This window comes from Scomber scombrus, chromosome 7 (genome assembly GCF_963691925.1).
Source record: "Scomber scombrus chromosome 7, fScoSco1.1, whole genome shotgun sequence".
Taxonomy (NCBI): domain Eukaryota; kingdom Metazoa; phylum Chordata; class Actinopteri; order Scombriformes; family Scombridae; genus Scomber; species Scomber scombrus.
The window spans coordinates 6,013,745-6,040,752 of record NC_084976.1 but is presented as its reverse complement, the minus strand read 5'-3'; the positions used below and the strand labels follow the sequence as shown (position 1 = coordinate 6,040,752).

The window sequence follows — 27,008 nt, the reverse complement described above, 5'->3', positions numbered from 1 at the left end:
AAGAACATTACTCACCTTTAAATACCACCTTTAAAGTCCCGAAAGGCTGAGTGCTATATATTTTTGTGTGTGTTTACAACTTTAAGTGGTTATCGTGATGAGAACACAACACAGAAATCATAAAAACAATATTGCGTATTGTATCATTTACTCATTTTCCAGTAAGCATCTCAGAAGTGATGCTTGACTTTATGATATATGATAGAAAACTGAATAAGACATATAAAGACATCTCCGTGGACTGTGGGAAATTATAAACATTAAATGATTAATCAATTAATTAATATAATAATACCCAGAACAAATGATAATGAGAATAACTGTAAATTAAAACCAGATTGCAAGCTTTTAAAATGAAACTGTCATCATATATAATAATTACACAATTATACATAATACAGATTACGATTTGGCATAATGTACTGTAGGGATGTTACATGAAACAATGCTATTAGTTATCCATTCCAGGTTCTGAGAGCCAGCTGACCAACAACATTTCACTCGTCATGTGCGGTCAGAAAAATAAATCCAATGGACATCCAAACATCATTTTTACTAGAAGCTATTGAGTGGAGTGGAGCGGCTGTGGAAAGCGACTTCAGGGGTTCAGGTGAGGCCCATACAGCCATTACGATTATAATACCACCATAACATTACTATAATTTAGCATAAATTAGGGAATTTACTTAGATTAAAATGGGATTATATTCTAACACCATCTAACACCATTTTTTGGCAATAATGTTAAATTCATGAGATTTGTAGAAACTATCCCAAAGTGCATATTTTTTCTACTCCAGATGTTTATACATGTAGGTCAGGAGATGGTGGGTTTGATTATAGCACTCATTCTCCTTCACATGAGAATCCATGTTATCAGGCTTCAAGTTTAGTCAGCTTGTGTCCAAACCACTGGTGGTTCAGAGGCCTGTGACAGTTCTCGCGTGATACACTTGCAAAGCCAGCTGCCTTGCAAGGTAAGACCATGATATATGGTGATGGACAGATGGTTCATCCAATCACCTGCCAAGTATTTTTTTGAAAGTGCCTGCCTTTTTCCAAACAGTTTCCAAGGACGACTTCTCAGATGGTTCTGTGTAACAAACCATCTGGCGCCTCATGTTGGGATAAAGCCAGCAATGCCAAACACAAAGACAAGAGTAGGAACTCACACAGGGGATTATTCTGCAGCCCTGAGCACAGGGAAAAGACAGAGAGGAGGGCAGATAGCACATAAACAACTGAGAGAAAACAAGCTATGACAAAAGTGGAGCATGACCGAAGGAGGGACGGAAGGATGGAGAAGGAGATAATAGATACGCATCAGGAGAAGGGAATAAGATGCGGTGAATGAGAAGATGAGAGCCGTTGAATGAATCGGAGAGGTCAAGGAGGGCGGGGAAAGGTGAGACATCAAGAGAGAGGAATGATAAAGTAAGTGTGTATGTGGGTGCAGACATGAAGATCAAGGGCAGATCAATAGACACTCATGAGGGGAGGAGGAGGAGGAGTGATATGAGAGACCCTTCCTCCTCTCCCCCCCCCATCAGTGCGTAAGAGCTGGGTTTCCTCAGGGGGGGAATGGCTGAAAGCAACCTCTTTGTTTGAGCTCCACCCGGATCCACACCCACTGATACACAACACGAGGCAGGCCCATACACACACTCTCACACTCTCACACACACACACACACACACACACACACACACACACACACACACACACACACACACACACACACACACACACACAAAACGCCTACACATGCAAACATAGGGGATATAAGGACTCTCTATAACCTCAGGCTATCACTGAGAAGTACTGTTGTAGACAATATGAAGATATGACAGCTATGGATTGTGTTGCCTTGTGCAGCAGCTAATGGTTTTATGTGTTAAGTATGTGGATTTTCAGGCTTCCGTTTCTTATCCACAGTTTTACTTGGCTATCTACAGTGATCACACCCTCAAAAATTCAGTCAAAGGCTTTAACAGTATCTGATTTGTGAAAGGAGATTCACTTAAATTGCAAAAGAAAGGCTGCATCTGATGAATCTATTTTTTCCTTTTCAAATACCGACAAAAGACGTCACATCCTCACATTGTAGATTCTTTAATTTATCCATAGGTCACAACAACATTAAGTGTTGCAATGACGATTATACACCACGTTTTCATGTTCACACTTCTTTTCATTCACCCTTAAAAAACACACAAAACAGAGTCCTTTCTATGCAGCTGTCAGTCAAGTTTAAAGGAGCCTGACTGAGTCATATTTTACACATTCTTCACAAATAATTAACAGCAAACTGTGACCGTTCCTGCAATCATGAGGCGCCTGAACATGAAGGCTGCCTAAAGCAAACATGTCTCTTTTCCACTTTTTAAAAAATCTCCCTGACTGGTTCCCAGGCTTCCAGGTGACCGAGCAGAATGATGGGATGCAAGAGAGGAAGCAGTGGGGGAGAAGATGAAAAAGAAGGAGAAAAAAAAAGTGGGAAGAGGATGAGGGTGTCAACCAAAGGAGATTTGCGCGGGGTCGGTGCAGCAGTGGCCGTCATCGCAAGCGAGTACAACATCAAACAGCTCGGCTTAAATTTCATCATTCCTGTCACGAAGAGGAGGCGAGCTGGCCAAAGGGCCCAAATAGAAGCCATTGTGACGCACAGTGAATGTTTTTATGTTTGTGCTTAACCTGCTTAATTGTTTTTTGTCCTCATTTTGTCTTCATAACCTCACTTTTTATTTGACCTTAATAACTGTGGATACATAACAAGACACATAGGGTTTAGAGACAAATGTTGAGACTGAAGACAAATGTTACCCGTATTTTATTCCCACAGCATTCCTATTGCTCTTATTAGGTCAGTAAACACTGGGGGATTTGACAACAACTAGCACATACTCCATGATGCTGCTGCCTCTTGTGTGCTCACACAAATGCAGCTGTTATTTTCCTCAATGTTATTTTCCTGCTTGCAGCAAATTCTTCCACATTTGCACACAAAGACAGCATTTATACCTCTCCCTCTCTAACCCTAACCTACAGCACATACCTGTGTACCATCAACCTACATGTCCACTATTATCCCGGAGGGACAATGTAGGGTTCTTCATTCAAACAGACACTTGTTTTGTCCAGGGGTCAGTTTTCTGATCCAGTGATGGTTTGATTTCAACAGTAACTGTAGTACACGACTTCAGGCATGAGTACTGCATAAGAGCAGGATATGATATGACAGCAGAGCCTCGTGTTAACAAGAGGACATGTAACCTTTATTCTAGTTCAGTAAATTACAAATTATGTAATAGGACCCTCCAGGTTAACATGGCCAGGTGCTGCTACCATTCGCTGTTTATTTAGTAAATTACAGTTTGCTACAATATGAAGCCCAATATTGCAGTTTGCTCAGAATGGCAAAGCAAGGTAAAGTTTTAAATAATCAGATCTACTGTACTCTAACTACTCTACAGCCTAAAAATCACCTCATGTAATGACAACAGACTGCATACAGCTCACTCGTTTTCACTACAGTAGAGATAAGATAAGATGTATCTTTATTGATTCCCCTTGGGAGAAATTCAAATCGACACAGCAGTACAGTGGAAAAAAAAGTAGCAGCGCACGGATGACAGTGATAAAATATATAATTAAAATACTATATACAGTAAACACTCTGTGTAAATAAATCTGCAATATATAGAAGTGCATGCAGAAGTTCCTGAAATTATATACATTTGTGCAATGTTCCTGGGATTTACATAGTAAGGACAGCATCAGTCTTTTTTAGTGTGAGTAGGAGGTACTGGGAGATGTGGTGTTGTACAGTCTGATGGCTGGTGGTATGAAATAGCCCTCCCCAAGCGCTTTGAGGCACATGGCTGGATGAGTCATTTATTTTCATTATCAAAATATGAGTCAGTTATTTTTAAAATGAATTGATTGATTGTTTAGTCTACAAAATGTCATAAAACAGGTTGATTACATACTGCAACGTCCCCATCTCTAAAAAACAAAAAACTTAAACTCTCTACTGCTGACTCAAAAGCATAGTATCCAATAAATCATAGTGAAACATATCTACTACCATTCGTCCAAAGTGACATCATTAAATAGCTTTTGTCAGACCAACAGTCCAACATACATACAAGACATTAAATGTAAAGTAAAACATAGATAATTATAAGGATAAGGAGAATTAATCAAATTGTTATTGATTCATTTTCTTTTGCTAAACTAATCGATGAATCAACACACCATTTAAATACTAGTCATTGGAATGTGTTGTGAATATAAAGAGAGCATTTGAGAGAAGCATTATGTCTGTATGAATGACTGAATGAGACAAAAACAAGCTTGTGTCTGACTAAGGAAGGTCATGGAGGATCACACATGGTAAACAGACCGGCTGAGAGTCACATTTGTTTTAGTCATGTAGCTTTGTGCGATTCTCACAGAGGCCAAACACCACAGCCAGTGGTGTTAATTAAATGCTAACTGAAATCTATGAGATACTCTGTTGTGTGTAACGGCCCTCCATCCGTCACTGTTAGAGAATTACCAGAATCAGCACAAACTGGTTAGAATTAAAGGATTGCACAAAACAATGTGGGGATTTAAAACATTTATATTTCCTTATTAGTGGGTTCACAAGAATTAGGTCGTGGCAGCGAAAGTACACAGCAACTGAGCTAAGTGAAAATTTTCTCTAAATAATTAAATAAATAAAACTGCAACTAATTAGCTCTCTGCTGTATAGTCATTTTAAGCTCAGTGCCAGGACATCTGGTGTCAATTCATTTTAATCCTTCACAACACATCATGGGTTTTTTAAATGTTACACTAATAAGTAGTTTAGGCTCTCATAGTATCTCATTCATAACGATAAGTTAAGCAAAACCCATATTTTAACTTAAAAGCTTAAAGAGTTATTTAAATCCTTGACCTTTGCATCTATTGTAAGCTACACCGATCTGTTTAAAAAGGTTCTTGTTATCTTACTGTGAATATTCATTTTTTCAGGAGGAATGTAAGATCAACTAGACCAAAGGTTGTCATTAGTTACATTACTTATCAAAAGGAGATCAGGTATAATAGCCTAAATGTGTGTGAATTGGTTCAAGAGATAGTTCAAAGATACAGTAGTTTGGGGGAGTTTTACTACTTCTCCCACTTTTCCAGAGTCAGAAACTAATAAATGCCTTAGGGACAGACTTTTTTTATATATTTGGTGTAGTCTGAACAGTCAAACAGCAATCTAGGCTATCTTGCCTATGGGTTCAAATAACGTCATGCATCATGATCCAAGAGGCATCCAGGAATTTGAATGAAACTAAGCAAGTTAACTAAGTGGAGATTGGGGGTCACCTTTAATCCAAGCTTCGTTTGAGGGGAGGCCCACAGTCTCAGACTTTTTAAAAAAACAAAAACAAAGCCAAGGACTAGACAAATCACTGATGGGACACATAAGTGGTAAACACTCGCCTGTCCTTCAATAACTTCTAAAAACCCTCAAAGTAGCATTGAGCAAAACATTTCTGCAGCCACAAAGACTGTGGTGGTACTGAGGCTGAGCGCTAAGTGATGTACAATAGAGTAAATGATACAAGATGTGAAACAAGAGCCACACTAGCCTTTCTGCAAGTCAGTGCTTTCAACTACAATGCTAATGCATGCGTTTTAGCTCACAATGCTAACATGATAATACTTAGGAGATATAATGTTTACCATGTTTTTCCGTCTTAAATCACATTGTTAGCATGCTAACATTTGCCAATTAGCACTACACACAAAGTATGGCTGAAGTTGATGGGAATGTCTTTAGTTTTGCAAGTATAATAAACTAAAGATGGTAGGAAAAAGTAACATTTTAGCCTGATAGGACTATACTAATTGAGTAATGAAAACAGACAGTACACATATCCTCACAATATTAAGAAACAGCCATCACACTGTAAGCTGATTCACAATGGCGTCACAGACTGAAGCGTGGGTTATTTTCTCTCAGGCACAAACAACAGCTGAGGAGATTCCTTTCTCCGTTTCTTACGCCTGACTACGCTGCCGTGACCTCTGACTGTCATATGACTTGAGAATGGTTGCTTTGGTTTGCGGTCTGGTGGACATAGAACCCACAGAACTTCACAGAGAGAACACTTGAACCGAAGCATGTACATTATTCCACCTTTGTTGCTTTTATCTCTCTTCGCCTCTATTCCACTCCTTCAAGCACATAGAAACATAACAGCAAATGAACATTAAATATTCCAACAAACCAGTTCCTACGTTCTGGCTGAATTTGCTGTTTACATTAAACACATGAATGTGATGTTAAACTAATCCTTTCTCAGACTTCAAAGCTTAGACATTAAGAGACCGCAGAGTGTGCACGGTTAAACTTTGACACAGGGGAATGTGATGAAGCATAATCCACAATTTTCTGAGGTTACAAACTGCATCACGGGACCACTGAGGGTCTAGAAAGCATGGCTGGGGGTCATCAACAAATTCCACACAAGGGCTTGCATGAAGAAAGAGGGATAACAGTTGAATTTAACTGTCACATTTGAGTGACTGCGTACTAGGTCGCTAACAAATATCATACATTTTTCAGTGAACTACGGCTATAGTGATTACTGTGCTGTAGGGGAAAAAGGCCACATCTGACATTCGCAAGCGCATCACTTGTCAGAGTTCATGCTGTTTGAAGCCGCGTGCAGATAATGTGTGTCATGACTACACATGTGTTCCTGTTCATCCAGCTTTGGGCTAATTCCACACTGTATGTTAACAGAATGCCTCTGCTGCTGGATTAAATGCTGGATATGAAGCATCAAGAGAGTCTACCACTTGCCAGTAGTTTTGCCAGCCAGTCGGTAACACACTGCATTGTGAGAACTCATTGCTAGTGCAAAGCTGCTTAGCAGGGATTTGTCTATACAGCTTTACATTCTCTACTTCTACATTCAACTGTGTATGTGTATGTGTGTATGTGTATGTGTATGTGTGTGTTTGAGGTATTCACCATCCATCTGTTATCACAGTCCTATTACACAGCAATTCAACCCCAGAACTCCCTGAAAACTACTGCACACAGTCTCCGATGAACTGGAAATGGATCCGAATCCATCTGATGAAGTCACACACACTCACAAAATACTCTCACTTCAAAACCATGTGTTAACTTTAAATACATCAAGCGCTCTGAAAAGCCAGAAAACGCCTCTGCAGGCTAAAATTATTCAACCTACGACATCCAGCATCCAGCAGAAAAGCAAAAGTAAGCAGAAAAAAGCTAATCTGTCCGTACTGTAAAGCTTGTTCTTTTAATGACTATAATCACAACAGTCAACAGCAGAGTGTGCAGAGGATGGGGGCGAGTGGCACAATTTTGCATAGCCCTTTAATTAGGTTTGAATTGTGCTCCAGAGCTTTTATTAAACAGGAGGGCTTGCTGGGTGACATTTCCAACCAGTCAATCAGAGAAGCCAGCTGGGACCTCTGAGGCTGAAGGAGGAAATGACTGGGTAGGCAGCCGGAACACAAGCCAAGACATAATCTTCCATCCTGAGAACTCTGACATCTCTATAATGACTTTTTACAATGTACAACCAGTGTTAAACTTTTTACAGGTACTCTGGACGAACTGAATTCAAATGATCTGGCTTGTGGTAAAGAAAGTGCCATGATTTTGAGCTGAGCTGTGGCTGTTTCAACATGTTTTGCAAAGGAGCAGTTCACAGATTTTGCACATGTGAAAACAGTTGTATAATGTCTTCTGTGGCTCTGGGAGATTTGTCAAGCCTACAATTCCAACTGGGGGTTTACAAGATATAGACATTTACTGGCTCTTACAAGAGATGCTGAGTTGCACTGCGGGAAGTGTAGGATCCAGTGTTTTTAGCTATTGACCCACACTTGTCCCTAGTGTGAGTCAAGACATCTTGGTATCTTTTTCACAGACCTTCATGGGCCAATTAACTCAGCTTGGCATGAAGAGTAGAAGGAAGTAGAAACAGCTAGCCTTGTTCTCTCCAAATTTCCAAAATACATCTGCCAGGACCTCTGAAGCGCAATAATTTGCACATTGTTCATTACAAAAGTCATGGCGACGTGGTTAGATGGATGGATCAATTGTAAAGAAATAAAGCAACTACCCTTAAAACAAAAATTTTTTGACTTTGGAGAGAGACAGACCAGCTGTTTCTCCCTGCATACTGTCTTTATACCAAGCTAGGGTAATTTCCAAGTTTCCTTCCCTCCAGAGTATATTTCCAAAAAAAGGTATTAAACCCTGGTAGTTTGACATAATGTTGGTATAAGGAATAATAGTCCATGAGCCAATTCATGACATCAACATGTGAGCAAGTATGATGATGCTGCTGCATACCACAATCTCTGCAACAACACCTTTGGAGACTGACTGCCTGGTATATATTTTGCTGCTTTGAAGTGTTTTTTTAATACAATTTTGGGTATAAAACTGAAACCAATTGCCCACTGGGGAAAATGCATTTGAACTCGCTTCATTTATTTAAGGCATTAGTTTAAGCAGGAGGGCCCCGCAGCAGCTGCTTTGCAAGCATCAGGATTAATGCATTGGACACCCATGGCTTATAACAGTTTCAACCACAGCACTATCTGACACCAACTAGACTTAATAATCCTACAATATGCACACTCTAATCTTAATGCTATCTGTTGTTGTGACTGTTCTCTAATTGTAACTGGCTAATGTGACCAACTGTGTAGGGTAAATATTTAAAAAGCTTATATGCTTACATTGCGGTTAAGCATGCCATTATTCTCTCTGTACAACCTTATATTCCCCTTCATGTATTTCTTTAATTGACTTATTGGTTCCTTTCCAGAAGCACTTCAGTTTCCAAGCATGCATACTGCGACATTTTGAGGTAATCAACAAAACTTTGCAAACAGTGCTTCTGAGCATGTGACCAGATTTCTCATTTTAAAAATTATCTTGTACTCTTTTCCACACTCAGCAACCGAGACACACAATAATTTGAAGTAAACACTGCCAAACTGTGGAAAGCACAATAGTGATGTAAAAAAAATATGATTTTTTCTTAAATAAGTGTCCAAAGAAGAGTACACTCTGTATTATTATTTTCCATCACTTGCAGATACTGCTCAGATAAGCAAATATGGTCCTAATAATATGGTTTATACTTCTGTGAGCATGTGATGATGAAATACAATAAATAAAACACAGTGGAGTTACTCACCTCTGTTGTTGTGCAAGGGCTGTATTTACCTGCAGGGAAACAAAAGGCATTGTTATGATAAGCAGACAATGTAAAGCAGCTTACATACATACATACAGAGTGCATTGTTCAGTTACAGTACATAAATATATACAATATGACTGGCAGAGCTTAGACATACATGATGTTGCTTAGCCATAATAATGACATCATGCACGACTTTTGGTGCAATGTCTTAATATCAGTGGAGTGTACACTGCAATCACTTTAAAGAAAGTACCAGTGGACAGTCATTTCAATTTATTTGTTAGTTTCTGAAGGTGCAACAGGGGGAAACATGACAGGGTGGTGTATGTGGGATTGATTCAAAATAAACTACAGTGGTTGTGTTCAGTGACATAGAAATGAAGGAACATGTCACCCAGTATAATAGGCTGGCTCACTAATTTGTGTTTATCATTTTCAGATAGCAATTTACTTGGTTTACTTGGTGTTCTCATAAAATGTAATTGACTAGAAGATATCACTGGCTTTATCCTTTAAACACTAAAATTCCTCGTACAGGTTTAAAATCATCAAGAATCATCATCAAGAATCCTTTAGGCATACATATCAGTGATTACATATCCTCTTCCTCTTCCTCATTACATTTTAGTGTTCTAGATATCATTGCACACACTACACCAGTTTTAATAAAAGTCCTGTTTCATTTCCAATAACTTTGGTAGTTTGAGTAGCATGTGATGACCAATGATGACAAAACTCCTCCCAGGGAGCCATGATGCATGAATGTGCTCCCTTCAAAAAGAAGACCCACTTTAATATACCCCCAGGTTACATCGGCACAGCTTCACGAACAAGCAGCCTGCTGACTTATGACCCTCTAAACAAAAAGCTGTTTTGTATGTAATTCAACATCGTAACAGCTCTGACATCATCCACTGACATTTATTAGCATCAGCAGATTTGGATGCAATCCTGCTGTATGATGAAGGAGTTAAAGGTGTGATGTCTGTGTGTGTGTGTGTGTGTGTGTGTGTGTGTGTGTGTGTGTGTGTGTGTGTGTGTGTGTGTGTGTGTGTGTGTGTGTGTGTGTGTGTGTGTGTGTGTGTGTGTGTGTGTGTGTGTGTGTGTGTGTGTGTGTGAGCAGATATTTGATACTAAATGACTTCAGGAAAGAAACCAGAAGCATGAAATTGAATCTATTTATCACTCTCTAGCCATGTCACAAAACATTTACTTGTGTCTGCAAAGTTTTTAGCAGTGTCCTGCTTTACTGTGATGGATTCAGATATAACACAAAGTGGCAGTTGCCTCAGATAAACAGCTGAATAAAAACTACGAGGTGGTCATGGTTTTGAGTGACAACAGGGTCTAAAACTAACCTTGACTGGATTTTACTTGAATTCTTTGAAGTTAATTTAGCAGATAAAAGCTTCAGAAATCTAAAATACCTAAAGCCACAGATTTATCTCATTATTTACATGGATGAATGTTTTTGCCAAAGCTTAAGAGATGGAGCCTTCACTGAAGAGCTACAGATAAGTGCAATTAGATCAGCAAATTAGCCTGAAAAATGAAACCATTTGTGTGATTACACTTCAAAAAAATTCCCCAAATTACACAGGATTATCAAGAGATATGTATCAATATTTATCTAAATTTAGCTATCTTGTGCCTATATTATGTGTACAGGATATGTGTACTTCATGAAAACACTAATTGCACTGTGTGTGATGTGAAAGGAAAGGTATCAGATTGTAAAATGTCTTTACTGTATAAATACTAAAAATAGAAAATAAAGACAGCACATGAGCAACAGAGGAAGAAAAGCTTGGACTCCCCCCATCCAATGGTTTCTTCCATGCTTCTTAAAATAGCCCATTCATTCTAACCATATAGACCTACAGGCCACAGCAAGCATCATCATCACAGCTGTGCTTCTCAAATTCGCTCATAAAAATTGATCAAATTAAGCGTGCATTGATTGGATCAAAACCCATTGACTCAGCAGTGTTGTGCATGGTGTGTGTGTGTGCACGTTGTTGAGTTAAGAGCCCATCCCTCAGGCCCTCAGGTATAGTCCATTAGACAGGAAAGATAGATAGTGGATAGATAGGCATTTAGTGAGTCTGCTCTGCACGCTGCGTTCAGTGTGTGAGAAAATCTGATTACAGCGGACGATGAACATGACACACCTCGTTTTGACGGGACATTTTAATGTTTGGGTTAAGTGCATGTTATTGTTCACAGACACACCCATCAACTGTACCAACGCACACGTCACATGGCATGCAAAGTCGTCTGGTTTGTTCAGATGCTTGCTTGAATCAGTGTTGATTCCTTATAACAAAAAAAGATCTGTAGTGACTCAGATACTAGATAAACACTACAAATACACTGAAACTTTCCCATATGAGGTACAAATTACCATTAAATCACTATAAATACACTAAGTAGCCTCACACTTACACTGTAAACCCCTAAAGGGATATTTCCAGAATATTGCAGTGATTTTTCAATTGGCACACTTTACTGCCGAACTGGCTGCTCTCATTTTATGCTTGGCAATGAAAACCCAATCAGACAGACAGCAAGGCTCTATCTATTCATTTTAATAACCCCCCAATTAATTAATGCTATAATCAGCAAGGGACTCCCATGTAATAGGTACTTATGAATAGCTGAACCAGGCACTAAAGATACAATGAATGTGCAGGAGTGGCGTATAACTCCATGAGAACTTCTGTTTTTCTATTCACGGGCATCAGTCCACACCTGGATCTGATCAGCCACCGTTTCGGCTTGTTATCACATGCTTTTTTACAGATGAAGTGGAATGAACACCTTGATCTGATACGAAGTGGCAAACAGGCTGAGAGGCTTTTAATAAAAGATGAAACCACATGATGCACACCCACGTGCCTTTAGTGGTGATCAGATTCAAATTCAGTGAAAACACTATGAGGGGTCATGAGAGTGAGAGCAGCAGCTGGGGGTATCTGGTGGGGGAGAAGAGATTCCTTTGTTTATGAGTGCTCAGGTCATGTGTAATGGAGACTGTTGTTATCCGGCTACAGATTATGGAGTAATTCTGAAATTAAGATTAAGCTTCCTAATCAGGAAAAAAACTGTAGGAAGCCTCTGCATGTGAGCTGAAATGTGTGCAGGCCTATAGCTATTTTATTTATAGTGATGTTATTGCACTGTGGCACCCCTGAAATATTCAACTAAAATAGTGTGTGGACACTAAAGACAAATCTGAACATGTATCCAGCCTCCTCTCATTTATTTTGGGTGTATAGACTGTATGTTTTGCTCTGTTTTGCTTTGTTTTTTAACATAATGACAATCACAACATCTCAGCCCCATTCTTTTAAATGCAAGTGATGGCCTGGCCTAGATCCAAATAGCTGTGTATACACTCAGTCTTACATAATGTTTTTACCTTCACAGCTCTGGTGCTGCACCCTCACAGACCCGTCCTTTTGTATCCTAACATCCTCCGGTCCTGATATCCTTGACGGAGCCGAGGATGATGAAGCTCCAGCGGCGGCGGAGCTTCTCCTGCCCCGGTGTCCCCTCGCCAGCGTCCTGCAGCACTGGTAACACACCGCCCAAGCCTGCTCCTCGTTGATGGGCTGACTGTAAAGCCTCAGTATCTGCTCCAAAGACAGATCCTCCGCTCCGGAGTCCTCCGTGGGATTCATGGTGCTGTGACGCCGCTGCTCATCCCGGTGAGTCGCTGCAGCAGCATCCGTCAGTCCTCCGTGGTCCCCGCATCTCTGCTCGGCCATCCTTTCATTCTCTCAGCGCAGGAGGCCCGATGACAAGAACAGGTCCAGGCCGATATGTGAGAGGTAACCTGGAGGCATTGATGCTGAGCTCACTGCTTCCAGATCAGCAGCCAGCAGCAACACGCCGGAGGTTGTTTATCCGCCCGCCTGATGCCTCGTTCAGGTTCCGGTACCAGCACACATAAGACTGTGTGATTGTGTGACTGTAGCCTGCACTGAGTGTGTGTTTGTGCGTCTGTGTATGTATGAGTGTGTGTGTGTGTGTGACATCACAATCCAGAAAGCCAAGCACACTCCTTCATCACATGATCTCTCTCTCTCTCTCTCTCTCTCTCTCTCTCTCTCTCTCTCTCTCTCTCTCTCTCTCTCTCTCTCTCTCTCACTCACTCACTCACTCTCTCTCTTCTCCAGTGCCAACCTTAACTGAATGAGAACACTACAGAATAATGATTAACATCACCTCTGTGAATTTTCACTTTGCTCATGCGTCAAGCAGCAATCATCTGCACCTCAGATGGCTCATTAGTTACATTTTCTGTCTATTAAATTAGAGCTAGACTGATTTCAAAAAGTCAGATGTTATTGCATACAGGCAGGCCTGTATGTCAGCTGATAAGAAATAGTGCAGTACAAGAATGTCAGTTGTTCTGGATATACTTTGGAAACAGTGCTGCTAATTGAGTTTGTCCTCCAGAAAGCTGTGAAGTTTTTCTTTCAAATGGTAAAATGGCTTAGTCCCTTTTTTCACATTTTTCTATGAAAAATGATGGTAAATACCTTGGTTGTACCTTGGTTGCCTTGGTTATGTTATTTGGTTATCAGTTATTTAGTAGAACAATATCAACCAGAATCCTTTATGTTATGTTATCCCTCCTTGATTTGATGTAATATCTTGCTGTTTGTATATGTATTTAAAAAATTGCTTTTATATCATATCTTTCATAGTTCTATGACACTGAGATAAAGTTATAGACCTACCCTTACAATGATCAAGCTCATAATGTAGTGTAATTGTTGATGTCTTCATTTGATGTGGCATTAGTTCACAATAAATGAAACTGACTGATATGGACTGAGTGCAGTACAGCAATTAATCTATTTCGAACAGAAGCATTAACAATTGGAATATGGCAATAATGAAATTGAGGAACAGTCTCAGGCAGCATCTTCAGGCAGCAGCAGAGTGTTTTTTTATCCAGTTGAAGAAGGCGCCAGTTGAGCTGAAACCACAGCGTCTGGTTCTCTGTCTGTCGGGCCCTTTTTTCAGACTTTCACCATCCAGGACTGAAGCAACTGGATCTTCAGCTGGAGGCGTAAGAGGAGGCAGAGTGGAAACCACAGATGACTCTGGTTCTCTGGTGGGTTTGTCTTTCAAATTTTCAGCATCAGGTTCTGAGACTGTGAGTGGAGCTTCAGCTGGAGGCGTTAGAAGAGGTGGAGGAGAAACCACAGCAGAATCTGATACTGTGTTTGGTTCTTTGTTCAAATTCTCACCATCCAGGACTGAGGCTGTGAGAGGAGCTTCAGTTGGGGGCATCAGAGGGCACTGAGACAGCAGCAGAGTGTCTGTCAGTCTGAGGCTGAAACAGCTCACACATCTCTCCCACTGCAACATCACTGATGTTTTTTTAAGCACCTCTGCTGCAAAGCAATTCAGCCTCTTCACCAGAATGTCTTCACTGTAAACCTGTCTAAACTTTCCCCGGACTGACAGGACCACAACGTCGCTGATGGAGAGTGAGGAGGTAACCTGAAGCAGCATGGTGTACAGAATGGTGGAGACCTGGTCCACAATAGCCTGTGTTACTCCAACAGCCATCTCGCTGAGCTGCTGGGACAGCATGTTGAAGGAGGTGATTAATGGAGGCAACCATCATCTTAATCACCTCAAATGCCTGAAAACAACGAATAAGATATGATGAAGAGATTTGACATATTGACACCATAAATCACATGTAACAATTGAACTAATGTGACTTCTTCTCTGGATCTGGTCTTACCAGTTTGAGCAGAGACATCAAAATCCTCCAGCTCAAACTTCCAGAGCCTACAAATAGAAAGACAAGACAAACTTAATCTTTACTATTCCTCTCTTGCTCATTAGAGGCGGATTGGTGTGACATTAGCAGAGTTGAGGTCAGTTGTGAGGTTTGGAGTCTAAGTCCACTAAAAAAAAAACTCTTACATACCCTAATGAGTCTCTAGATGCCTCCACTTGCTTCAATAAACTTATGGGTAATTTTGTTGCTGTATATCTCAATGCAAAGTAGGATTTCCTTTCAGAGCAACAATAACAATTTCACAATGATTTTACATTCAACAACAGACTTGAGAGTACTCAAATACAGTTGATCCTCACACAAAGAGTGTGTGAAGTCTGCAGAGACACTCTGTATTAAATTATCCATTAATTGAACATAACAGCTTATATCCACATATCAGTTGTTTCCTTCAATACAGAAAAGTGACATCTGATTAATATTAAAATAACAAATTATACATACATGACATGTAGCCTAACAAACACATCAATTAAAACAGTAGGTATTATTAAAACTGTGGAACCAGTCCTCACCAGTTCAGATAGATAGATAGATAGATAGATAGATAGATAGATAGATAGATAGATAGATAGATAGATAGATAGATAGATAGATAGATAGATAGATAGATAGATAGATAGATAGATAGATAGATAGATAGATAGATAGATAGATAGATAGATAGATAGATTAGAGAGATAGATAGATCTAATATTACTTTCTATCTTTTTTTTAAGTGTTCCAGTATTTAAAGGCCCCCACGTATCCATAGTCAACTAACACCTTTATCATTCTTCCTGTGTATTGACAGTAGTGACCTCACATAATAGCAAACCAAACATTGGGCTTTGAAAAAAAAGGGAGATTTTTGGGACCCCAAAAAAATAATCTCCCAGTTATTAAATATTTACACAGATATTTTGATATCAGATATTTAGTTTTCCATTTTTGCTGTATGCTGTCACCTGCTGGATGGGTGTTGGTGTAGCAGACCCATCAAATCTCCCTGTTTCCCCAGGTTTCTCCTGTATTTTCTCCACTTTCCCACTGTGCTCCCATTTCGAAATTTACCCCAAAAATCTCTATTTCATTTTTCAAAATTTTACACTTAAACATAATCGTTATTGACCCAATCAAGTTTATTTTCCGGTTAGATACATGGACTTGGTATGTATGCCAGCCACTGACGGTATGTATTAGCTTTATAGGCTATACCCACACTGGTCCAGCAGGTGGCAGCATACAGCAAGCAACAGTCTTCTATCACTTTCAGTCAGATATTGAGCATTTTACATGGATGTATTATATTATTGTAATACGTCCATGATATTTTAACTTAACTGGTCACCAATTACCAATTGTATCTCATGAATCCAGCTGATTTGCAAGGTAAGACAGTAATAAACAGATGGCTCATCCAATCACCTGCCAAGCTTTCTGTTTTGTTTTTTCTGCAAGTGCCTGCCCTCTTCTAGTCTCCAAGGACACCTTCTCAGATGGTTCTTTGTATCAAACCATCTGGCTCGTCAGGTTACATCATCACCTTCCTTTGTTGAACTATTGACCCAGACCTTTTTGCTCTCACATTACAGTAAGGCAGGATGTGAAGGCACCTTGTTATTAGATCTCAGGAGCTGAGAGAGGAAACCCTTTTCATAATGTAACAATTATGACCAGGTGGGGTCCTGGAAAATGTCCCTTATCTTCAAAGCCCAATGGTGACAGGTATGTGATATAGAAACGCTTTGCTGGCATATTCAAGTCTATGGATCTAACCTAAACAACTTGATTGGGATAATTATTATATTTTGTCTGTTTGTAAAAATAAAAAAGGGAAATTACAAAAGGCTTTTTTTTCCTTTTTTTTTTTTACACCAATTTTACTTCATGCCATCCTTTCATTCCTTAAACTTGTAACATACATACAGAATCAGACACACATATATGTGCCCCTACTTTGTATTTCGACTCCATCCAGTTTTTTTTTTTTTTTTAAACTACTATAGTTACTTTTTCAAAATCTGATTTGACACACAAAACATTGCTGGATAATAGACTTCTCAGCAGTATATGAAGAACTTAATAGTAGTTCTAACATTGAAGGACTGCTTTTATGGTCATACATCAATAATAATAATTCAACAATATGATAATGTAGCACTGACATAAGGAGTACTTTTCCTTTTTATGCTTTAAGTCTATTTTGTTACATTTGTGAACCTTTCTATATGGATTTCAAGAAGTGATTGTGCCAAAGTTTGCACCAAAACACCTCCAGCACACACTCAAATGTAAACCATCCTCATGTAATGTAAGCTGTGTTACATGCCCCGTGTTCTTGGTATCTCCAGCTCTCCATGTTGAAAGGAAATATATATTTTGTGGTTTTGTGGATTGCAGATGATTTCTGCTTAAAGAGGAAGTTTCCTCGAAATTGCCCGCAGCTCTGCAGATGATCACGAGTCATCACAAGGTTTCACAGAGGATCTGTTTCTTTTATTACACACACAGATGCTTCCTCCATATCTCATTTTCATTTCTCTCACATGCTCTCATACATCACATTCATTAAGCCTCCTGAATTCTCTTCAATCAAAACAAAATCATATTTTTTCAATATGTATTAATGAATTCACACATTTCATATTATTTATTCATCAATCATATTTATTCAATCAATGGCTTCCACAATACTCAGATATAGATCTCTTTTGACAGCAAATGTACACTAGATAACACACAATCATATTTCATTTTTTGTTACACAATGTCTGCAAAGGTGACCCACAATCTCAGAAACACAAATCAGATCTGGTTGCCATGGGTGCAGTGATGAAATAGCCAGTACGTAAACACAAATCTCTGAACATCGACACAGAAGATGTAGCTATGAATCAATCAATATACACCGGCACATGATACAGTAAATATACAACTCACCAGGATGATTTTTCTTTATTCATTTCACATCAAAACAAAACTCATTATCTGTGTGGCTTGTGAACGAAAAAAACTGTAAACAAAAAACAATATTTAAAAAGTTGTTGTTTTTTTTGTCCCTTGGTTGTAAAAGTGGTAGAAGCTTGTTGATGAGCTTTTTTTCACCACAAGGAATGAACATGCAGCATTGACATTCAGGCAGCTGATGGAGATAGGCGACAGTGAGGGGACAGACAGCGGGGGACAGGAAGAGTGTGGGGGGAAGGCAGAGGGATACCAGGAAGAGCATAAATTAATCAACACGTGAACACAAAATGAAGGAACGTGTTAAACTTTGAAGTCTAACAGGTTGCAGTCGATCTTGTAGTAGACATAGGGATAATACTCCTGCTGGCTCAGATTCAAGCCTGGAATGTCCATCGCCGACTGAAAATGACAACAACAACAAAAACACAATAGTGTTTGTGAGTAGCAGGTTGAATATATGTAGGTTTATCTGTAATCTGCTTCTAAATAAGAGGCTGGATTACATATGACTACTGTTATATAATGTCTAATGGCAGTAATATAGTGGGGCATGAAAGGACTGACCACTGACAAATATAGAAAACGAGAATTAAATGCTTAGAAAAGATGCCTCCATAAATCCCATGTATCTCTACATTCAACTTCAAACTTGTGTCATTCTAATGTGTATGTATGTGTCTGTTTATATATACACATGTATGTATATAACAATATTTACAGTTTTAAATTATTTTCACAACATTGCTTCAAGGCTGAGGTATTAATCAGTATTAATCATCAATCATCTATTAATCAATTAATACAACACTATAAGGCCACAGCTGTTTGTTTTGGTGCAGTAACCAGCTACGACCATGAGGGGGAGCACTAATTCTCTACTGATTGAGGAGAAGATGGCAGCTGTAGAGACTCCATTGATGTGTCTCCAATCCATACTACTGTGCAAACAGACTTTATACAATATGAACTACACACTAATCATCATGGTATTGTAAAGAAATATATATAATAAACATACAGATTTATTTATCAACAGCAAACCCTAAAACTGACCATATTTTGTATGTATACAGTCTGTTCTGAATAAACTTTATTGTCTCACGTTTTTATGGTCAACACGCTACTGACTCAAATCCTGCTTAGAATTTGTGTGTATATGGATCTGAAACACAGTGCATGCTCCACTGTTGAAATGAGTAGATATTTTCTTCTTTTGCAATGAACCAAAACATAAATATTTACATCTAAAATTTTGGAAAAGCCAAAACACACATTAATGCAAGGTATTACATGTTTCATCATTTCACTAATGTCAATCATAAGCTCTGCCGTGCTAATCATGTAACGTTTTTAATGGTACCATATGCCTAAATCACATCAAGATGTGCAGTAATTTTCTTGATGCAATGACCTTGTAGTAAATAGTAAGAATCTTCACACAATATTACTGAAGTACTCACATCAATGATACCGGATGCACTGCTGTCAAGATGTTTATACAGATCATTGAGCACCTCCCTCAGCTTCTTCATGTTCTTCTTGGTCGGCTGCAGCAGCATGGCCTGAAAGTTCACCGGCAGCCCGTATCTGAGGGAACAACACAGTACACACAGTTACACCACAGAGGAGCAACACAGTAGAAGCAAGCAGTCTCAAGTGATGATGAGTCAGCTTTTATACGGGTGTGGTGTATGCACAGGTGCTATCAGGACTGATAGTCTGATCACACTACCTTAAGACAGATTCCACAAAGACCCTCAGAGCTTTGATGTGGATCCACGCGATGAAGGCTTCACTGAAGTTCACTTTGAGCCATCGAACGAGCGGGCCCTGCAGTGAGGAAACACAGCTGAGGCTTAGGAAGGCTATTACTTCATGGTAACTGTTTTAAATGTGACAGTTTCAGGGGTCTCGGCCAGCAGAATTTTAATCAGCGCCACAAACTGATAAAAAATATCTTTACTGCAGTGAGTTTGTGCGAGGTCAGCACTTTCACTCTACTGCTGGCATCATAGAAGCATTGTTTCCAGCTGCTTCAGGATCTGTAATTGGGTTTTTTCCTTACAAAAGCAAAAACTTTTGTTTTTGTTCTTGCATAAAACACAGTGAACAAATCAATCATCAAGTCTTTAGATCCCAAAAGAGTACCGGAGTTAAGTTCATATGTGTCAACTAGTGTTTAAAACTTAATGAAATACATGTGAACACAATGCTCAACATAACAAAGATATGACGTAAGCAAAGCAAAATTAACATTTTTAAAAAATGATCTGCCTCATTTAATTAAGATGTTTTTTGCTGATGTACTTATCGTTATACCTAAAACATTACTGATATTATCAAATTTAAAGGTTTCAGTAACTGTAGGTTTATTTTCATAACGTAGAATCCCATGGCTGTCTGGAACACATACCGTATACCTGGCAATAATGTTACATATGCATGATTTGTAGAGTCAAAAGAATTGGCCACGACACAGCAAAACCATTATACTACATAACCCAAGTTCAGTGTAAATGAATAAACCCAATTACTACTTTCATAAACTGGACAACCACTTACAAACTGCTTCTTCTTATCAGTAGAGAGCCGTGTCATCTCCTCTTTGTCTGCCTTCATCTCCTCCTCATTGTACTGGAAGTCTCTCACTGTGAACCTACAAATTAGATGGAGGAGGAAGAAATCAGCCAAACTTGATCATGATCCCGTTAGTATAAAGCTCACATGTTTAAAAAGAGCTGTGTTAAAATAATGCTATTGTTTTCTACAGTCTATGATGTAAACCACTGCTGTTTTTGTCGTTATATTTAACCACAGCTATTTATATTCACCCAGCAGCCTGGCTTCTTTTGGCAATTCTCACGCCTCTTTTTTTGTGCTATGTGATGACAGAGTGTGTTTGTTCACCACGCAGTGTAAAAATTCTTACTTGTTCTCTCTGGCTTTGTGTTTGAAGTCATCCATGGCTTTCCTGAACAGAGTGACGCTGAACAGTCCGCTGTCATTGTCCTCAAAAAGCAGACTGGAAGAAAAGAGAGATACTTGTAAAACTGTTGTAATAATGCTGATAAATTGTAAATTAACACTTTAAACCAAAACCATGTGAGACAAAGAGTATGCTAAATATACAGATACATGACACTGGTGTCTCTCTGACATCTTTTTCATCCAACATTTGAATGTCATTATTCGAAAGACATCACTTACTTGGTGGATCGTGGCACCACCATCTCAGCAAGTGTTTCATATGCTTTCTGCCAGTCCATGTATGACGTCCTGAAAATATAACAGAGTAGGACTTATTAAGTTGGCATCTCTTAAATCGTCATCGTCATAAATCACGTTTGTTTATAATTAAATCCTTTGCATGAAAACATGTTCGCTAAACTCATAATCCTGACTGAACAGTGATACTCACTTTGGTACCACAGCCAGCAGAGTAATAAGGTACTCGGAGTCGAGCACAAAGTCGTCCTTTTTGACGATGTCAGCCAGGCTCCTGGTCAGCAGACTCCCCCTGGTGGTGCAAAACAGTGTGACAACAATAAGTGACTTGACATAGTGTTGACAAAGCATTTCAGAGACGCAGTAACTTTTAAGACCACGCTGACACGGTCACACAAGCACAGTCAGTGATACTTGAAGCTTGACCTAACCATTGAGAAAAAAATACACCACTGATGTTTCTGATACTTGCAGTGAACTGAAAATCTTTTTTTATCTTTGTCTTTAAATCAGCACAACAAGAGCATGAAATGAGCAGTGCCAGGAGTCAGGTCAGATCTAACCGAACTGACAGTATAGATGTAGTATTGCATGTTGGAGCTGCTTGGTACAACCAAATACGTGCAGGTACCGGTCATTTGGAGTATTACAAGTTGAATATTGACCTAATATGGGTTTTGACAGGGCTGTGAGAGACTCATTTTATTATTTTTGGCTTCTAAACTATTCGTGGTGTTTACTCTACACCCTACGTTACTTTTTTTAGACATGCTAAGCGGTGTGGCTCAATTGCTGGCAATGTTGCTCGGTGCACCAGGTTGATCCAGACTGAAATAGCTCATCTATTTGATGGATTGCCATGAAATTTGGTACAGACACTTATGTTCCTCTGAGAATAAAACCATAACAACTTTGGTGTTCCCATGACCTCTCCTCTAGTGCCATCAGCAGATTGAAACTTTGTACTGGTTGGATTGCAATGAAATTTAGTATAGATATCCAAGGTGCCCACAGGCAATCCTTACGACATTTGATAGGCATTCGAGGCATGGTGCTCAGATGATAAATACTAGTCATTTTAGTCTTCCCCTAACTTTTCTTCTGGCACAAATACATACAAAACAAATGACATTCTCATTAGCCTTAGCTATACTTAGTGTTTAGTGCTAATTAGCAAATGTTAGATGGTGAACATGGTAAATTGCCGTTGTGAGCATGTGAGCCTCATCAGAGCTGCTTGCATAGTTTTAGATACTTATTCCTGTTGAAAAACTCAGACCTTAACAAAAATGTGGTCAAATCAAAGTGTGCATACACTGATTACTTACGCATTCTTCCTCTCTAAGTTCTGCAGGTTTCCCTTCAGGTTGTTATAAGCTGATGCTCTGGTCTTCAAATCATTGTCAATCTGGGTTACTTGCTGTAAAAGACAAAAAACATGACTGAAATTTTCCCACTCAGATTATGAAAGAGCTCAATTTAATCTTTCAACTTCATCCATCAACTAAAAAATTAAAGAATGTACACAATTTCACATGAATGTCTGCAAACATATGTACAAACATAAATTCTTATTTCACCATATAAATTCCTTTTTCCAATTAAAATGAATAGACCTACCTTTGAGATGATTTCAGAGATGTTTTTCAGGGACTGTTTGATGGGGTATTTTGCCATGTCCCATTGAAATCTTGTGATGTAGGTGACAAGATCAACTGGAAAAATGCAACAAAAGATGTGTCAGACTATTATTTGCTCATTATCAGATTACAGTAAGATAAAAATTGGCTCAATCTGAATGTCTATTACAGTGATTTCAGATATAAATAAAAGGGTCAGTTCACCCAAATTACACTATACTATCGCATGTCCCTCTGGTGGTACTGAGTCAGGCAAATAGTTTAATTTCATTTGCCTTGATTTAAATACATCCTACTCAGAAATCTTTGCTGTGACCCAAATATAACAGAAGAGAATGAACTGGAGTTTGTGCTCTTCAAAGCATTAAAGAATGAAATTTTAAAAACAAAAGTCAATTCACATCCATTATGTTGGGTTTATTTAAATGTATTATTTATTTATTAGATATCAGAGGAGATCTATAAGAAAATATGTTGATTCATCATTATTTATCATCATAATTGTTTTGTTTTGGAGGGTTTTTCCTGTTAAGATGATAGAAAATAGAACATCAGTGTGCCTAAAGTTGCATTTTTTTATAGGTAAGATATCATGGGAAAGACATTATAAATTATCTAAATATTATAACCATCCAGTTGAACTTGCATTGCAGTATCCCACTTGATAATCACAGATTTTCGGTATTAAAATAATCATCACTGTACCTCCATTGGCCAGCAGGTTCTCCTGCACTTTGTCTCGACTGTCTTCCAGCACGTCGGCCATGTACTGAGCCACCTTCTTCACCACACTGTGAACAGCCAGGAGACATCAAAACAAGTTGTGCCAACACAAACCGCAAGCAAGTGTAAAAACCCCCACATTCGCCCTACATACAGTATGCTCACACGACCTCGCCCCCCCACCCCCAAAATCTAACACAAACATACGCACACATCAAACAGTTTCACATATTCCTGCTGAGGTAATGTCCTGACATGGCAATTTATAACCCAGCAGACATTCAGGGTTCAAAATGTTGAAGCACACTGCTCAACAGCACATCAAAGCAGCAGTGAAGCCGAGGTAGGACTGAGAGCCAAGTCGCAATTCATGCCTAAAAACTTCATAAGAAATCTGATTTGCCATTTAAGTTTAATTTTAACATTCTAAAGTGCATTTTTTTGTTCATGTAGTGAAAAATTACAATAATAGTAACAATAAATGCATTTATGGTTACAGTTAGGTGTTCTTTTTACATATATGATGAATGGAAACTTCATAAAGGATCCAAGATTAAAGCCAGGCTGTAGTCAAACAAGTGAAACCGTGTTGTAAGCTCGGTCTTTCTCACAGTCTTGGAAATATCCACAGGGGAAGCAAAGCAGGGCTAAGACACTAATGACTATGTGTGAGTTTTGGATGTCAATATTTCCAAAAGACTATAAATGACACTCAAACATACTCGCCGCACATAAGTCATCGGTTATAAATATGACTCAAGAAAGAGCTGTTGGTGTGTCACCCAACTGTAAATTGCCAAGTTTAGACTGCAAGGCTCGCTAGCCTCAGGGTCCTGTGAAATTCCTCATTGTTACAAGGTAAGGGGAAGGGATTAAGGAATGGTCCTCCGGCTACATCAGAGAGTCAGGAACGCTGCACAGGTTGAGCGAAGGTTTTTCATGCCCTTTAAGACATTATTATGAGAGAGCTGTAAAATAACAGTTCAATCAGAGAAAGAATAATGAGTCCAGGCTGAAACACTGCAGTAGCCTACCTCTCAACAAAGGAGTCTAATTTGGCCAGTTCATCCGAAAGCCCGACCAAGACATCCAGTGTCCCCACCTGTTTTTTTGGACACAAAAGCAGAAAATAAAACATCAGCACATTATGACTTTTGAGTCGTCAGTCAGTTTTTTAAGTTGGGGGGGGTCAGCGGGGTTGTGTTTAAACAGTGACATCTGGGGTTCAATCGGCCTACAGCGACATCCAGGGGGCCCTATGTGCTTAGGACGGCGCCTCTTTGTCCACAGGCGCTCATGCATTGCTAACGGTTCCAGGAGAACACTGCAGCCCCATGTGGCAGCGAGGTCAGCAGGGTTACTTCACCTTCAGCACAGAGAGGACACAGAACCAGACGAGCCAGGCTGCCCTGCGGATGAAAACTTCACCAAACCGACACCTCAATATGCAGACAACGGATCTGTTCAAAGACTGCTTCCCATACACACAGTCAGCTTACTCTTGACAGTGGATACATAAGGTGAGTTTATTTAATTGTGAACATCTGGATTTTTGGGTTGTTTTTTTTTTTTTAATACAAATGTAATTTGTGCAAGAAAGAAAATCATGTCCACAATGAACTATAGATTCTATATTATCGTAAATTCATGTCTGTGTACGTCAGCCATGAAAAGCGGCGTAGCCTCACCTTGAGGTCTGGGATGTTGAACTTGTGGTTGGTGGAGATGTTGTTGGTACGTGTGGTTGCTGCCATCATTTTGTCCCATGTTTGCTGGCAGGTCTTCTCTCCCGGAGCAGAAATCAACCAAAACTCTGTCATGGTTACAGTAACAGTGGTGCTAGAGAAAACTGAGAGGGGAGACAGTATTTGGATTAGTATTAGTGTGTGTACTGTGTTATAATTCATTCAAACAGATAATACAACAATGAATCTCTCTCTTTATCAGTAGCACTTGCTTTATAATATTACAGGAAGAGTGTTGTGTTTTATTGTGTGAACCTATCTCCTCAATTACAACAGTGCAGCTAAATGTAAAGCTGCTCTTCCTGAAACTGTTAACCAGTCAACAAGCTGTTGAATGATGCTACAGTAGCAACAACAGCTCATTAAATGTCCATTTCAGGCTAAGCACAACTATATATATGTATTCCCTGTTGGTTAACTATCGTTAGAAAGCCATAAGCAATTATTAAACATCAATTTATGTGAAATGAAGCTGTCTAAAAAAGATGGTTAAGGTCAAGCAACAATCAGCAGGGATTAGCAACTATTAGCCACTTAGCTTCGCTCACAACAACAACACAGGTGTTTAGCGGTGCGGCTTAACAACGTCACTCACCTGAGTGTTAAAAACTGTGGCCCTTAGAAGTGGAAATATGGCTGTTTCTAGCGTTCCTACGGCCTGACACTTTTCATTGTAGCCATTGAATACAGTTCGTGAGGTCTCCTGACAGCAGCATCAGAGTCAGCTGATCTGCCAGAGGAACCGGAAGGCCTCTCACACATTCTGCTCACTGAGGGAAACTCACAGCGCTCACAGCTGGTAGAAAGGGGGTACTGCAGGAGAAGTGACCTTTGAAAATATGTTAGGTTCAAGGCTTTATTGTCCCACTGGGGGGAAATTCTGCAGGCAGCAGAGCAAGCACAGCGTGTGATTCTGATAAGTGTGGTGGGCCATCAATATTCAAGTTCAAGCACACTTAAGCAGGGTAGATGTTTGTCAACATATGCCTTTAAATCTTGACAGCAGTCCACTCTCTGAAGCAACAAAGCATAGTGAATTTCTTTCTATTGTGCAGAATGGGACTGACATTTTCATGCCTCAGCCAATTTCACAAAAAATAATTTAGTTGATGCAACATTTTTTCAGTCTTTATACACGATTTTGCCAAATTTCCTGAATTACACGACACAATAAGACCTCCACCCCAGACTTGAGCGCCACTCAACATTCCAAGTGTATTACTACCTAGAAAGGGAGAGTCTCGGATGCTAAGTCAGCAGCATTTGAGTCTTTGGAGTTACTAAATTTGGAAAAGCAGGGTCAGGTTTCCTGACTTTGGGTGTCTCCTGTACAGATTCTGAGGAAAACGCCCCCAAAGGGACATGTTTATAGTTCAGTGGGTCTGGGGTTCATTGTTTGGGACACAATGCTTGGTCTGCCTGGAGCCAACCCTCGACATCAAACGGCAGGGTGAGTTTGCCCATGGCTGGCTAGGGGCCAGTCTGCTGGGATGTTATCGGGACACACACACACGCACACACACTCTAACACACACACACACACACACACACACACACATATGCAATCAGCCAGTGTGCAGAATGCAGGCTACTGTGGAGCGTCTGGTGCGTGACTTCTTCAAATTCAATACGAGAGAAAACTGTT

The 27,008-nt window shown here is 39.5% G+C and overlaps 2 protein-coding genes across 2 annotated transcripts in view; both read right to left on the bottom strand.

The window, feature by feature from the left end:
- Positions 1–13,021, bottom strand: part of LOC133983608 (protein spire homolog 1-like) — a 35,322-nt gene extending 22,301 nt beyond the window's left edge. The window contains exons 1-2 of the mRNA XM_062422748.1: positions 12,673–13,021; positions 9,246–9,274 (exon numbers count right to left, since the gene is read on the bottom strand). Coding sequence (XP_062278732.1) covers positions 9,246–9,274; positions 12,673–13,021 — 378 coding nt within the window. The remainder of the gene's footprint in view (positions 1–9,245; positions 9,275–12,672) is intronic.
- A 4,697-nt stretch (positions 13,022–17,718) lies between these two features.
- atp6v1c1a (ATPase H+ transporting V1 subunit C1a) lies at positions 17,719–26,099 on the bottom strand. Its single transcript, XM_062422302.1, has 13 exons — positions 25,959–26,099; positions 25,307–25,467; positions 24,653–24,720; positions 23,601–23,686; positions 22,876–22,970; positions 22,584–22,675; positions 21,449–21,547; positions 21,238–21,306; positions 20,960–21,052; positions 20,593–20,686; positions 19,763–19,860; positions 19,491–19,617; positions 17,719–18,429 (listed from the first exon to the last, which is right to left on the bottom strand). The coding sequence occupies exons 2-13, from the start codon at positions 25,436–25,438 to the stop codon at positions 18,331–18,333; spliced, it is 1,152 nt and encodes a 383-aa protein (XP_062278286.1). The 5' UTR covers positions 25,439–25,467; positions 25,959–26,099; the 3' UTR covers positions 17,719–18,330.
- Positions 26,100–27,008: the final 909 nt, after the last annotated feature.

Coding starts and splice junctions, on each gene's coding strand:
- atp6v1c1a (XM_062422302.1), bottom strand. CDS start 25,438: ATGACAGAGTTTTGGTTGATTTCTGCTCCGGGAGAGAAGACCTGCCAG. Junction 21,307..21,448: donor CTGCTGGCTGTGGTACCAAA/GTGAGTATCACT, acceptor TTATATTTTCAG/GACGTCATACATGGACTGGC. Junction 18,430..19,490: donor GTGCATCCGGTATCATTGAT/GTGAGTACTTCA, acceptor TGTCATTTTCAG/TCGGCGATGGACATTCCAGG.